Source organism: Megascapheus bottae, chromosome 17 (assembly GCF_031878675.1).
Source record: "Megascapheus bottae isolate mThoBot1 chromosome 17, mThoBot2.hap1, whole genome shotgun sequence".
NCBI lineage: Eukaryota > Metazoa > Chordata > Mammalia > Rodentia > Geomyidae > Megascapheus > Megascapheus bottae.
This window is the reverse complement of record NC_143525.1, coordinates 20,361,462-20,377,038: the sequence shown is the minus strand read 5'-3', so window position 1 is coordinate 20,377,038 and position 15,577 is coordinate 20,361,462. Positions and strand designations below refer to the sequence as shown.

Here is a 15,577-nt window from a genome sequence, read left to right as displayed (position 1 = left end):
AGACTGCAGTAAATTGAGCATATCACTCAGCAAAAGATTCTTCTAAGCCAGGTGTTGGTGGCTCATGCCTAGGCTATTCAGGAAGCTGAGATCTGATGATAGCAGTTCAAAACTAGCCAAGGCAGGAAAGTCCATGAGACTTTTATTTTCAATAAACTACTCAAAAAACCAGAAGTGGCTCTGTGGCTCAAGTGATAGACCATTAGCCTTGAGCAAAAAGAAGTTCAGGGATAGTTCCCTGGCCCAGAGTTAAAACCCTAGGACTGGCAAAAATAACTAAAATAAAACCTAATTTTAGTGTAACAAAGCCATTCTTGGCAGAGAAACCAGAGGTTAGGTATTAACATTGTACAAATTCAGTAAATCCTTATCTGAATACTTAGGGGCTTGGGTGTATTTGTGTGTACATAATAAGATATCTTGGGAGACTATAGTAAATTGAGCATATCACTCAGCAAAAGATTCTTCTAAGCCAGGTGTTGGTGGCTCAGACCTGTAATCCTAGCAACTCAGGAGTCTGAGATTTGAGGACTGTGGTTCAAAGCCAGCCCAGGTAGGAAAGTCCATGAGACTTATCTCCACTTAGCCACCAGAAAAAAAAAAGTAACACTGGCTCAAAGTGTGGTAGGGCACTGGCCTTAAGCCAGATAGCTCAGGGGCAGCGTCCAGGCCCTGAGTTCAAGCCCCATGACCAATCTTGATATATCTTGGGAATTGAACACAAGTCTAAATTTGAAATTAGTTTGTGTTTCACCTACACAATATACATTTCGCCTTGGTATAATTTTCTGCAGTATTTGTGTGTGTGTGTGTGTGTGTGTGTGTGTGTGTGTGTGTGTGTCTTTCTTTTTTGGTACTATGGGTTGGACTGAAGACATTGCACTTGCACTTTGCCTTAAGCTACATCCCATCCCTCTACAGAATTTTTCATACACCCATGTTTTGATTGCAACTTTCCTTGTAAGACCAATGTGTAATTTTCCATTTGTGGCATCGTGTCAGTGTCTCCAATACTTTTAATTTGTAGGATTTCAGATAAGGTGCATTCAACCTAAATTTTTTTACTATTTCATACAAAAATATAGCATAATTCACCACACTTTCCTATGTCAGCGCTTTCAAAGTTCATTTGGAAAGGAGAATCACACAATATGTGTTTGTTTTGTAACAAATGTTCTCAGATGGCAGTTAAGCAGGGAAACCAACTGCAGATGCAAGTCTATGAAGGGCACCTTATTGCTGATGAAGCCCCACCTCCAGTTGTAGCAGAAAAAAGGGCAGCTACCAGGCCAGGGAAGAAGCCACTTGCACATTATTCTTCACTAGTAAGAGTCTTGGGATCAGAGATGAAGACTTCAGAGGAGCCAACCACACAGGTATGTCCAGTTCTCTGGCCTTTTGTCTCACTGTCCTTAATAGAAGATTTGAGTATGCATCAAAGATTTGGAGTTACTGTGACCATCTGCCTCTAATATTTTGAAACAGGTGGCTATGGTTTATTTCTAGAGGTAGAACAGCAGAGTACACACTTCATTTATTTTTCTTTTCCTTCACACTGCAACTCTTAAGACCATATGTTTACATGATTTGACAACAAAAATCTCAAAATAATACATTTCAGAAAAATAATTTTAAATAAGTGAAATAACTTCCAGGATCTTGGATTCTTTTTTCTCGTAGTCATTTCCCCTTGCTCCTCGTGACAAAAACCAGCCTCAAGACAGACCACCAGACTGGTTCACAAGCTACCTGGAAACAGTGAGTATTCTCTCTGGCTTGGGTTCTAGTAGCATTGTTGGCACAGGTGGAATATAAAAGAAATGGGAAGTCAGATATACATGGCTCTTGCCTCTGGTACAAATGAATGAAGAAGATACAGAGTAGATCTAGTTAAGAAAGCTCTAACTTTTGTCTTTTTATGGATGGGTGGATGGATGGATTTAGTCTGTTATAGAGGCTTGAACTCATGTCCTACACACTGTCCCTGATCTATTTTGCTCAAATGTCAGCCTTCTAAGTTGCCAAGACTACAGGCATGATCCACTGATGCCTAGCCCTCAGATTTTTTTTGTACTAGTCTTGGGGCTTGAACTTAGGACCTGGGCTCCGTATCTAAGCTTTGGTTCTCAAGGCTACTACTTGAACCACTTCTCCATTTCCAGCTTTCTGGTGGTTACTTGGAAATGAGTCTCATGGACTTTCTGCTTTTTCCTGCCTGAGCTGGCTTTAAACAGAACCCAGCTCTTATCTCCAGTTAACCAGTAAAACATCTGATAGGAGTTATTGCTCAAGTGGTAGAGCCTCAGCCTTGAGCAGAAAAGGCTGAGGTAGAGTCCAAGGCCTTGAGTTTAAACCTTGTTTGTACTGGCATACAAGAAAAAAAAATGTACTCAGCAAAAGGATTTCCTGGTATTTTCTTTGAAATAAGTTGAGCTATGGAAGAGTAGACTTTTTGTTATATCTATGTTCATTCAGTAGCTACTAATTGTTTATTACATTCATAGTTTTACCAGAGACATCTGATTTCCAATCTGTTGATATCTTCACACTTACTCCAGAATTGTTAGTAAATTTCCCCCACATGCCCACCTTCTATCTCTTCTAGTTCAGAGAGCAAGTAGTTAAAGAAACAGTTGAGAAGCTTGAACAGAAATTACATGAGAAGCTTGTCCTCCAAAACTCTCCATCTCCGTTGGGTTCCTGTACCTCAGAAGGCTCAGTGCCTTCAGAGGAAGCACTGTTTTTTCCAGAAAATCAGTTCAGCTGGTATATTGATTGCAGCAACTGCCAAAGAAGGATTGTTGGAGTGCGCTACCAGTGTAGGTAAGTAGTCACATGGGAATAGCCAGGTGCTAGTAGGCCTTAGAGCAGGGACTTCTTAGAATTCTATATAGTTAAAGGGAACCAGGTTGTTGTCTGTCTCTGGAATCTTGGATGTCTTAACTCTGAATTGGAATCACAAACTATTCTTCACCTATGTGGGGTTTTTTTTTTTGTGTGTGGGGGGGGTGTTGCCCATCCTGGGGCTTGAACTCAGTGCCTGGGCATTGTCCTTGAGCTTTCTCAAGGCTAGTGCCCTACCCTAGAGCCACAGCACCACTTCTGTCTTTTGTGTGTGTATATGATACCGAGGAATCGAACTCAGGGCTTTGTGCATGCTAGGCAAGCATTCTACCAGTAGGCCACACTACAAGACCCACCTATGTATTTTAATAGGTTAAAGAGTAACCATTCTAGCCAGGTGCCAGTGGCTCACCCCTATAATCCTACCTACTCAGGAGGCTGAGATCTGAGGATTGAGGTTCAAAGCCAGCCAGGGCACAAAAGTGAGACTCTTATCTCCAATTAACCAGAAAACTAGAAGTGGCACTGTGGGTCAAAGTGGTATAGCACTAGCCTTCAGCTAAAGAGCCCAGGGATAGCACCCAGAGTTTAAGCCCCATGACCTACCAAGTTAAAAAAATAATAATAGGGGCCGGGAGTTTGGCCTAGTGGTTAAAGTGTTTGCCTAGCGTGCATGAAGACCCAGGTTCTATTCCTCCGTACCACATACATAGAAAAAAGTCGGAAGTGGTGCAGAGGCTCAAGTGGTAGAGCTCTAGCCTTGAGAAAGTCCAAGGACAGTGCTCAGGCCCTGAGCTCAAGCCCAGGACTGGCAAAAAAAAAATAATAATAAAAATAAAAAATAAAAAAATAATAACCATTCTGCTTTCTAGGTTTACATATGCATTTTTAAATTTTTTTATTTATTATTAATTAATTAATTAATTTTGCCAGTCCTGGGCTTGAGCTCAGGGCCTGAGCACTGTCCTTGGACTTTCTCAAGGCTAGAGCTCTACCACTTGAGCCTCAGCACCACTTCCAGCTTTTTTCTATATGTGTAGTACCAAGGAATCGAACCTGGGTCTTCATGCATGCTAAGCAAGCACTCTACCACTAGGCCAAGCACCCTCCCTACATATGCATTTTTATCAGCTGAAGCAAATACAACTATGTTCCTCAAAACAAAATTAGATCACTAGGAATAGCTTCCTTTTTGTTACAAATACTTTTATTTTTTGCTTTCCCCCATAGGGTGTCCCAAAGAAATAGATATAAATTAATGTCATCCTTATTTGATTAATGAGGATTATCAAGCCGGCATTATTGGGTGATAGGCATAGTTTACCACCTAGCTGGTAATAGACTAAATACAGAAGTCTGGTCTTTTACCTCTCTGCCTTGAGTATTTTACTATGACATTCTTACCATGCCATTCTTTTCCCACAGCCTATGCCCATCCTACAATATTTGTGAAGATTGTGAGGCAGGACCATATGCCCATGACACTAATCATGTCCTGCTGAAGTTACGGAAGCCTCTTGTGAGTTCTTCTGAACCATTTTCTCATTCGAAGTACTCTCCTCCTCGTCTCCCTGCTGCTCTGGAACAAGTCCGGTAAAACCATATATTCAGGGGGTGCTTGTACTCTGACTGTCTTCTTAGTACTGATGACACAAATTGCTAAAGACCAAAAAACTCCTATAAGGTCAGTAGTAGTGGCTCAAGCTATAATCTCAGCACTTGAGAGCCTGAAGCAATAAGAGACAAAATTTGAGGCCACCCTGGACTACATGAAGAAACCTTATTTCAAAAATAACAGAGTGACTTGGGAATATGGCTTAGTGGTAGAGTGTTTGCCTAACATGCAAGAAGCCCTGGGTTCAGTTTCTCAGTACCATGTGAACAGAAAAAACCGCAAGTAGCACTGTGGCTCAAGGGGTAGAGTGCTGGCCTTAAGTAAAAGAAGCTCAGGCACATTGCAGAGGCCCAGAGTTCAAGTCTCAGGATTGGCAAAGCTAGCTAGCTAGACAGAACAGAGCCAGGCAGCAGTGACTCATGCCTGTAATCCTAGCTACTCAGGAAGCTGAGATTGGAGGATCTGGTTGAAGCCAGTCCAAGACCTTATTATTACCAGTTAACCAGAAGAAAGCTGAAAATAGATGTAGCTCAACTGGTAGCACATCAACCTTGGGGGAATAAAGTGATTTGGGAGCTTTTGCTCTTAAAGATTCTTTGTATCTGGGTGGGGGGGAATGTCAAGAGTGGGCCTTGAGTTCAAGGCCCATTGCTGAGCACAGAAAAGGGAGGGGAAAGAAAGAGAAGGGAACATTATTAAGTAAACGCTGCTGACACTGATGGGAACTGTATTAGTTTTTTAAAAATTTTCAAGATTTGTGATTGGGCTCGAATGTTTTGGGTTAGATTTGGGTTGGATTTTATTTGGTTGTAAGACATTCATTTATTACCTCATAGGCTCCAGAAACAGGTTGATAAGAACTTTCTTAAAGCAGAAAAGCAAAGGTTACGAGCTGAGAAGAAACAGCGGAAAGCTGAAGTCAAGGAACTTAAAAAGCAGCTAAAACTCCACAGGAAGATTCACTTGTGGAATTCAATTCATGGACTCCAAAGCCCCAAGTCCCCTTCGGGCCGAAATGAGAGCATGTTGCAATCTAATACTCTGATGTAAGCCCAGGGCCAGGATAAGGGGAGGGAGAGGGCACCAAGACTTTGGGTTCACTTCCCTAAAACTGGGATTTCTGCCCTTTTCTGGCTGAAATTGGAAGCTCCTAATAACCACCCACATTTTTAAAACTTTACATTTTTTGATCTAAGTTTATTAAAAGATGGTTTGATGGTTGTTTTTGACACTTCTCTTGTTGTCTTCTTTAGAAAGATAAAAACAGTAATGGTTGAGTTCTGGTAGATCATGTCTGTTATCCTGTCTACTTTAGGAGCAATCTGAGGATCTCAGTTTCACACCGGCCTGGGAAGAAATGTCAATTACCACTAAAAAGCTAGAAGTAGAATTGTTGCTTAAGTGGTAGAGTGCCAGCTTTAAATGAAAAGGCCAAGCAAGAGAAAGAAGCCCTGAGTGTGGGCCCTCACACGCGCGTGTGCATGCACACACACATGCCTCACTCTTCTATTAGAAGTAGTGTGAATTTGAGGCAAAAGTTGCAAATAAGCGTTACTTTCTTACTAAGTTTTTGCTAGTCCTGGGGCTTGAATCAGAGCCTGGACTTTGTCCCTTCTTTTGCTCAAGGCTAACACTTGACCATTTGAGTCACAGCTCCACTTCTGCTATTTTCTGTTTATGTGGTGTTTATGTGGTGCTGAGAAATTGAACCCTGGGTTTTGTGTATGCTAGGCAAGCACTCTACCACTAGGCTACACACCTGACCCAAGAGTTACATTTTTTTTTTTTTTTTGTATTTGGAGTTTTTTGAGTTTGTGGATCAGTTCTGGAGCTTGAATGCCTGGGCATTGTCTCTAAAGTTTTTTGCTCAAGGCTAGCTCTCTACCCCTTGAACCACTGTTCTACATTCAGCTCTTTTGGTGTATTTAGTTGGAGATAAGAATCCCATGAATGGGCCAGGAGTTTGGCCTAGTGGTTAAAGTGCTTGCCTAGCATACACAAAGACCTGGGTTCGATTCCTTGGTACTACATACATACATATAAAAAAGCCGGATGTGGTGCTGAGATTCAAGTGGTAGAGCTCTAGCCTTGAGAAAGTCCAAGGATAGCGCTCAGGCCCTGAGCTCAAGCCCAGGACTGGCAAAAAAAAAAAAAAAAAGAATCCCATGAACTTAATTGCCCAGTATGGCTTCTAGCCTTGGTCCTCAGATATTAACCTCTTGAGTAGCTAGGATTATAGACATGAGCCAGTAGCACCCACCAAGAGTTATGCTAAGGAACTTATTCTTGTTATATTTATGGACACTTTTCATTATATCCCTGCCTTTTTGACTCAGGAGTCATATCTTCCCAAAACTTTTGTTTTCTGTGCTAGGAACATAAATGATGGAATACTTTTTTTTTCTTCTTTTTGGAAAATGCATTAGTACATACCTGAAAGTCATAGTCAGCCTCTCTAAGTCACAGTGGGAATATTCAGAAACTATCACATCTTTCCCATCAGCAAATGACTAAACATCTGAATTTCTGTTCAGGCTCCCTTTGCAGCCCTGTGTCCCAGTTATGCCAACGCTCAGTGCAGCATTTGTGGATGAGAACTTGCCTGATGGGACTCACCTTCAACCAGGAACTAAGTTTATCAAACACTGGAGAATGAAAAATACAGGAAATATAAAGTGGAGTGCAGACACCAAGGTATTTTTTCCCCTACAAAATGTGAAGACAAATAGAAGCTCCTTGGGAGGCTGAGCTATGATGATCGAGATTTGGAGCCATCCCAGCAAATAAATCCTCTAGGCTCTTTATCTCCAAATAACCAGCAAAAAGCTGGAGCTGAAGGCATGTTTGGTTCAAGTGGTGGAGTACCAGCCAAAAGCACAAAAAGCCAAGAAAGAGAGCAAGAGGCTTTTGTTGTAGTTGGGTGGGGGGGGGGGGGGACTTGAACTCTGGATTTTGGCGTTGTCCCTTAGCTCTTCAGCTCAAAGCTACCACCCTACCCTTGAGCCACAGCACCAGTTCTGGTTTTCTGGTAGTTGATTGGACATAAGAGTCTCATGGACTTTAGTGCCTGGGCTGGCTTTGAACTAAGATCCTCAGATCTCAGCCTCCTGAGTAGCTAGGATTACAGGGGTGAGCTATTGCGCTTGGCCGAGACTTTTTTAAAAAGTGATTTAAGGGCCTGGAGCATAGCCTAGTGGTAGAGTGCTTGCCTAGCATGTATGAAGCCCTGAGTTCAATTCCTCAGTACCACATACACAGGCTCAAGTGGTAGAGCTCTAGCCTTGAGAAAGTCCAAGGACAGTGCTCAGGTCCTGAGCTCAAGCCCAGGACTGGCAAAAAAATAAAAATGTTAACAATTTCTTCTGGTTATTATTCTTTTCAGCTCAAATTCATGTGGGGAAACTTGACTTTGGCATCTACAGAAAAGAAAGATGTTTTGGTTCCCAGTTTGAAGGCTGGCCATGTGGGCATTGTGTCTGTGGAGTTCATCGCCCCAACCTTAGAGGGAACATACACTTCCCATTGGCGTCTTTCTCATAAAGGCCAACAGTTTGGGCCTCGGGTCTGGTGCAGTATCATAGTAGATCCTTTTCCTTCCTCGGAGAATGCCAATCACATTGAAAGGGAAATGATTAGCTCAAGCAAAGCTGGTGATCTCACCCACCAGCAAGAGGTGAGGATTGACAGACGCTGGCCTAGTATACCAAGTTGTTTCTTCAAGAGTTAAAAGAGGGGTATTGGTGTATGCTTATAATCCCAGCACTCGGGAGGCTAAGGCAAGGGGATCTGGGCTACATAGTGAGACTACCCAAAATTAAAAGCCCCCTGTTCGTAGCTAGCTGTCCTTCCAGAAATCTTGAAAGGATAGTGTGTAAACTTTCTATCACTTAAAAAGTGCCTGTAACAACTTCCAAAAGGAAGTGGTTTATTTATTAGCTTTAGAGGCTCTAATCCATCATTGGTCAAATCCATAGTTTCTAAGCCTGCAGTAGAAATGCCCATTTGCACCAGTAGGGAGCTTGTGGCATAGCAGTATTGTTTACAAATGAAGAGGCTAGAGTCTCCTTCCAGAGCATGATCCCCCATGACCTAAGAATTTCTCACAAAGCCCTATCCTAAAAGTACTGCCAATTTTTTCAGTAGTGCCGTAAGCCTGGCATCCTTCAGGACACAAATAAACCATGTCAGTCAGTTTCTCCACCATGACACATTTATAGACTGATATTGGTCTTATTCGCAAGGCTTTATTTTACTGTACTCATAGGCTGTTCCTAAGTGCTTTGCCATCTTTTTGGTACTTGTTTGGTTCTTGACTGCATAAGGGAAAGAAGGGGTAACTGGTCCATCTGGTCTGACCTGTAGAACTGCTAATAGCTGTGCTCTTTAACATTTATTCCTCCTGAGTATCCTGTCTATACTAATGAAGTCCTGTTATTTGATGCACAAGTTTCTTATATACAATATCCTAATAATTGGGGTAGACTATTTAGTGCTTAAATTAGATTTACTCGAAATTGATGCCTTATTTGGGCTCTTAGAATTTATGTAAAATATAATCATTAAGGGAAGCTGGGTGAAAAGATAGTATGTGACCTCTAAAATTATATCATTAACAAAAAGGTTCAGCAGTGTTTTGTGTTAGGAGGAAGCATTGGCAGAAATAGTGCTGCAATTCTGCTGAGAGCCTAACATGTGTCTCAATGGTTTATCTCTGTAGGAAACTTTTCTAGACAAAGAAGAAAGAGAAGAGACACAGCAGACAGAAGGCATGGGAACCAGCATTCCACCTAAGACAAAGAGTGTTACCAGTGAGAGAGAGCTCTACATCCCATCTGTAGACCTCCTGACTGCCCAGGTAGGACATTCAGTACTTTGAGGAGCAAGGGACACATGACAAGAGACATCACCTTGTGGCAGAGAAGGTGGTATAGTCATAGGTGGTTACCAAGAATTTACAGATAAGCTATAGCTTATCTGGGTGTAGTGTCTCATGCCTGTAATCCTAGCTACTCAGGAGGCTGAGATCTGAGGATCAAGGTTCAAAGCCAGCCCAGGCACTAAAGTCTATGAGGCTCTTATCTCCAATTAACTAGTAGAAAACCAGAAGTGACACTGTGGCTCAAGGAGTAGGGCAGTAGCCTTGAGCCGAAGAGCTCAGGGACAGCGCCCAGGCCCAGAGTTCAAGCCCCAGGACTGACCAAAAAAAAAAAAAAAAAAAAGTACCTGGGACTATAGGAATATACTGATACTCCAGAGGAGGCTTTGTTGGGTTTTTTTGGTTTTTTTCCCTCTTCATATCAGAGTTTGAGCTCAGAGCTTTCACCTTGCTTTGCTGGCATTCTGTCACCTGAGCTATACCTCCAGCCTAGCTTTTTCCTAGATATTTTGGAGATGGAGTCTAGCAGACTTAGCTGCCCAAGGCTGGCTTCAGGCCTTGATCCTCTACCTCTCAGTCTCTTGAGTAGCAAGGATTACAGACATTAGAAACCAATGCCTGCCATTGGCTTCTTTTTGATACAGTTTCCTTAATTTTTGCTCAGGCTGGCCTCTGGCCACCATACACAGCTACATTTTGCCTCAACTGAAGAAAGGCATAAATTTGCATGGAGTTGAATTCAGGATGATGTGCAACTAGTTTGCATGATGACAGAACATAGCTCCAATGTACATTACAAGCCACTTAACATGTCCCTGTTTTTTGCAGGACCTGCTTTCCTTTGAATTGTTGGATATAAACATTGTCCAAGAGTTGGAAAGAGTGCCCCACAACACCCCTGTGGGTAAGAATGTCACTTGTCTCATCTTGTTTATGCTATTCACGTGTATAAAGGTACTGCAGCTTAGACTTTGGTAGTTGATATTCTAATCTGAGGAGTCAATAGGAAGGATTTCTATCACAATGGGACAGTAAAGCTCTACCATGGTCCATTTTCCTCCTTTCCCTGTTTTTTTCAGAAGCAACTATACAAGTGTAAGGCAGGCACCTTCTTCTGTTTTCCTCCCTTTGTTCCTGTACATTTCATGATAGGGTGTCTTGGCCATGACTTTTTAGGCCAGTTAAAAAACTGGTTTTGATCCTTCTTGCATTGATTGATCTAAGATTACATGCATATCTGGTGGTCTGGAGAAATTCTTTGTACAGGTTTGGGAGCATATCTGGTTTATTTTAGCCCCACAGGAGGCAAGAAACATATAAACTGCTTCTTCTGGATACTGGTTATTGATGATGTGATGCCTTTTCTCAGTTGATGGTTCTCCTGTCTTCATTCTCCAGATATGACTCCCTGCATGTCTCCTCTGCCACATGACAGTCCTTTAATAGAGAAGCCAGGCTTGGGGCAGATACAGGAAGAGAGTGAAGGGGCGGGATTTAAAGCACTTCCTGGTAAGGGGTTAAATAGTTATAAAGCTTTTGCATCCTTCCTTTTCATACCACATCTCATTTTTATACTTCTTACTAATCTTACGTTGGCATGTAAATGGTATATAGCATCTTTTTTGAAGTCTCTCCACATGGCATAGAGAGCAGCTATTCTTTGAAGTAGTCTCAGCATGATGGTAGTAACTGTTGAAAACAGCTCTTTAAAATGTCAAGTAAAGTCAAAGTTTGTCTCTTTCAGATTCTACAGTATCCACAAAGAAAGTTGAGAACACTGCTTCAGTGGAGGAAGCAGAAGAAGACCTTAGTGGGACCCAGTTTGTTTGTGAGACTGTAATCCGATCCCTTACCTTAGATGCCGCCCCCGACCACAACCCACCTTGCAGACAGAAGTCTCCCCTGAGTAAGTATCCCTGCATTTCTACCAGCTATCGCTATTCTTCTTTACTAAGAGAGAAAGGAGGATGATCCTTGTTAGAAATTCTGACCAACCACATTTAAGCATGCTGCATGATCATTCTTAACTAGAACTCATTAGCAAAAGAATAACACTAATTCATTTCTGAACTTTCTCAGGAGAATTAAACCAGCATTCCACAGAGGAACAGCAGACAGTTATGCCTGGATTCTACAGAAAGGACTCTTCCTGTAAGTTTGACAGAGTTCCTCATCAAAGATCCCTACTGGCAGCTGAGTTGTCTGCTTTATTTCTTTTTTTTTTTTTTTTTAAAGGCTATAGTCCAAAAATAGTAGAAATAAGTAAGGATATCAAACAAAGTTTCCCAAGGCTAAATTTATTTGTTCATTTTATTTACTGGGGCTTGAATTCAGGGATCTCAAGTTTATTCAACTGGCTTGATTGCTCATGGCTGGCACACTACTATTTGAGCCATGTGTCCAAGCCAGTGGAGGTAGAGTCTAAAAGAGTTTTCTTTCCAGGCTGACCTGGATGGTGTTCTAGGTTTCAGCCCCTTGAGTAGCTAGGCCTCATGAACCATCAACTCCCAAGATTAAATTTTGTTTTAATAAATAGCTTTATAACAAAACCTGCTAAATGTTAGATAAGTAGAGCCAATACTGTGTCTCTAAACAACTATCCCAAAACTACATATTTATTTTCTGTACACAAAAATAATATGAGCTGGATGTGGTAGCTCTCGCCTATAGTCCTAGCTACTCAGGCGGCTGAGATCTGAGGATCTCAGTTTGAAGCCAGCCTGGGCACTAAAGTCTATGAGACTCTTATCTCCAATTAACCACCTTTCAGAAAAGGGGAAGTAAGGCTGTGGCTCCAGGGGTAGGGTGATAGCCTGGTGCTAAAGAGCTCAGGGTCATCGCCCAGGCCTTGAGCTAAAGAACTCAGAGACAGCACCCAGGCCTAGAGTTCAAGCCCTATGACTGACAAAATAACAATAATAATAATAATATGGAAGAGCCAGTTGCAGTGGCTCACACCTATAATCCTAGCTACTCAGGAGGCTGAGATCTGAGGATCACGGTTCAAAGCCAGCCTGGGCACTAAAGTCCATGAGACTCTTGTCTCCAGTTAACCACCAGAAAACTGAAAGTAGCATTGTGCCTCAAGGGGTAGAACAGTAGCCTTGATCTGAAGAGGTTAGGGACGGCACCCAGGCTCAGACTTCAAGCCCCATGACCGACAATAAGATGATGATGAAGAAGAAGAAATCTTTGGGGGGTTTTTTGTTTTGTTTTGTTTGTTTTGTTTGCCAGTCCTGGCACTTGAGCTCAGGGCCTGAGCACTGTCCTTGAGCTTTCTCCAGGCTAGAGCTCTGCCACTTGTGCCACAGCACCATTTCTAGCTTTTTCTATGTATGTGATATTGAGGAATCGAACCCAGGTCTTCATGCTTACTAGGCAGGCACTCTACCAGTAGGCCAAACTCCCAGCCTTGTATTTATTTTAGAGAAGTTTCCGTTTGGGTGCCGATCCTGAGGCTTAAATTCTGTTTAGGCACTGTCTTTGAGCTTTTGTACTCAAGGTTAGCACTCTACCACTTGAGCCACAGGTCCAATTCTGGGCTTTTGGTGCTTAATTGTAGTTAAGAATCTTTTAGGAAGTGGCACTATGGCTCAAGGGGTAGGGCGGTAGCCTTGAGCTGAAGAGTTCAGGGACAGCACCCAGGCCCAGAGTTCAAGTCCCATGACCGACATAAAAAAAAAATCTTCTAGGCATGCCTACCTGGGCTGGTTTAGTACTATGATCCTTGGGTCTCAGCCTCCTGGGTAGCTAGGGTTACAGGCATGAGCCACCGCACTCGGCTTGACTTCTCTTTTTATAGCTCTGTTAGCTAGTATTATTAGTTCCAGAGATTAAGAATCTATTTTCTCCTAAGGGTCATTTAGATATTTATAACATCATTCACAGGCCACATAAAATTATCAATACAAGCAGATGGGCAGGTATTAAAAAGCATATGCTATCTGTCCTATTATGTACCGATGATTTTGCGAGCCTAAAGTGTCCTATGAACTGGGTATTCTCCACCCCTAAAAGCTCTATCTGGTTATGTTAACCATAGTGTGTTAACTCTTATGTGTTAACCATCATATGAACTGGAAAAAGGATGGGTTTTCTTATTTTGAAGATTCATAGTTCTATATTGTCTTGAAGCATAAAACATGGCTCTGATTCTCATACTTCCCTGTGGTCCTCTCCATCTTCCACTTTCGTAATACTAGCTCATTATCCAAAAAGCTTCGCCAATTAACAATAGCATTGGTGTCTGCTGGTAACTTCTTCCTTCAAATTGGTTACTTTCATTCTTTAGTGAAATTTGCCTTGCCTGAAGAGGGACCACTTGGAGATGAGAGAGAAGAGATTGTCCATATTGCTGAGGAAGGAATCATTACCGAAGAGGAAGAAGAGGAACTCAAAGATGAAGTTCAAAGTCAGTCCTCTTCATCCTCAGAAGATTACATCATCATCCTGCCTGAGTGTTTTGATACCAGCCGTCCCCTGGGGGATTCCATGTACAGCTCTGCACTCTCGCAGCCAGGCCTTGAACGAGGGACTGAAGGCGAGCCTGGAGTTGAGGCTGGTCAGGAACCAGCTGAGGCTGGCCAGGAGAGACTCCCTGAAGGGGAGAGCCAGCCACAAGAGCAGAATATCATTGATACCCTCACAACCTCACAGACTCTGGAAACAGTGCCCCTAATCCCAGAAGTGGTGGGGCATCCACCACTGCTGCCCAGGTACCATTCACACCCGCTTCAACAGGGGTGCTCTTCAGAGGTGAAATAAAGAGTGGGAGGAGCCGACTTGCTCTCAAAACCTGCTTTTTCATCAGTGTGGGAACAGATGATTTCCATAGTCAAGTCTGAATTTAGAAAAATAAAAGTGATATTTCTCTGTGGATTTTGGATTTAAAGTTTTATTTTAGCCAACCTTACTTATCTGATATAACTGAGGATTAAGCATGTATCTTAGTGGTAGAAAACCTACTTAGCATGCATGAGGTCTTGGGTTCCATCCCCAGCACTGTAAAAAGCAACAGAAAACACCTCATCCATATATTAACCAAAAGAAAGCATAATTAAGTCAAATCCATTATGAGAGAAAACACTGCCAACCCAAATAGAAGTTATTCTCCACTGGATCTGTCTGAATCTTGCTCTCTCCTGATAGTACAGAAAATGCTGGAGCCCGACTATAATTTAAGCCATTCTCCCAAGAAGCTAGATATGTCCTTTTTCAGTACCATTTAATGTAGGGGGAAAGTGAATGGACTGAAGAAAATCTTTCTAGCTTGACTGGCTAAAGTCAGAAGTAGAATGTAATTTTCCTTAATTCCCTTAATTTACATATCTGTATCAGATCTGTCATCTGTATCAGAAATGTGAAGCCTCTGTACAGAATTTGGCACTGCTGTGCTGTGTGTACTGTTTCTCTACTGTTGCCCTAGGTGTTTTTCAACTTGCTTTCCATATTGTGTCTTTCTGAAAGGAACCCTCCTTGTGTACAGCATGGTTCCCTGGGAGTGGATTTACCAGTTACCATACCAGAAGTTTCTTCAGTCCCTGATCAGATCAGAGGAGGTAATGACAAGCTGAGCTTCATCTCTTTTTCTCTCTGCTCCTCTCTAGTGGAAACTAGGTATAGTAAAGGCTCTTCAACTTCATGATTCTTGGCAGTTTTTAGAAACATGCCCTTTCCCTCTTTCTGTGCTCCCCCCTCATACTTTTTGTCTTTGTTTTTTGTCAGTCATTGGACTTGAACTCAGGGCCTGCTACTGTCCCTGAGCTACAAGGATAGCACTCTTAACACTTTGAGCCATAGTGCCACTTCCAGTTTTCTGGTGGCTAATTGGAGATAAGTGTCTCATGGACTTTCCTGCCTGGCTGGCTTTGAGCCATGATCTCAGATCTCCGCCTCCTGGATAGTTTACTGGCATAAACCACCAGAGCCTGGCTTCCCTCCTACTCATTAATTCTATTATCTAAATATTTTATTGAGATCTTATAGATGTTAGGTATTGTACTATGGTGGAAGTAATACAGGTTTGGAGCCTGATCGATCAGTCAAGATTCCAGCTCCACTTCCACTTTCCCTAACCGTGACCATGCAGCCAGCCTCTCAGCTGGTTTATAATGCCTATGGGTCTTTTGCCTTATCCACAAAATCAGGACAATAGAGTATCTACAAAGTCACTTCTCACTGTTCCCCAAAACAAATCTAAAAACATTTGAGAACAATCACATCAATTTATTAAATAACGTTTT

General features: G+C 42.2%; 1 protein-coding gene across 2 annotated transcripts in view; it reads left to right on the top strand.

Moving 5' to 3' along the window:
* The window catches only part of Nbr1 (NBR1 autophagy cargo receptor), a 33,922-nt gene that overhangs the window by 11,646 nt on the left and 6,699 nt on the right, over nt 1–15,577 (top strand). The window contains exons 6-19 of one of the 2 annotated variants that reach the window (XM_090350184.1): nt 1,182–1,376; nt 1,681–1,758; nt 2,606–2,823; nt 4,270–4,437; nt 5,296–5,505; nt 6,994–7,153; nt 7,842–8,132; nt 9,177–9,314; nt 10,164–10,239; nt 10,734–10,844; nt 11,080–11,241; nt 11,415–11,486; nt 13,627–14,050; nt 14,802–14,893. In XM_090350184.1, coding sequence (XP_090206310.1) covers nt 1,182–1,376; nt 1,681–1,758; nt 2,606–2,823; nt 4,270–4,437; nt 5,296–5,505; nt 6,994–7,153; nt 7,842–8,132; nt 9,177–9,314; nt 10,164–10,239; nt 10,734–10,844; nt 11,080–11,241; nt 11,415–11,486; nt 13,627–14,050; nt 14,802–14,893 — 2,395 coding nt within the window. The remainder of the gene's footprint in view (nt 1–1,181; nt 1,377–1,680; nt 1,759–2,605; nt 2,824–4,269; nt 4,438–5,295; nt 5,506–6,993; nt 7,154–7,841; nt 8,133–9,176; nt 9,315–10,163; nt 10,240–10,733; nt 10,845–11,079; nt 11,242–11,414; nt 11,487–13,626; nt 14,051–14,801; nt 14,894–15,577) is intronic. The other variant, XM_090350185.1, reaches the window with a different exon arrangement.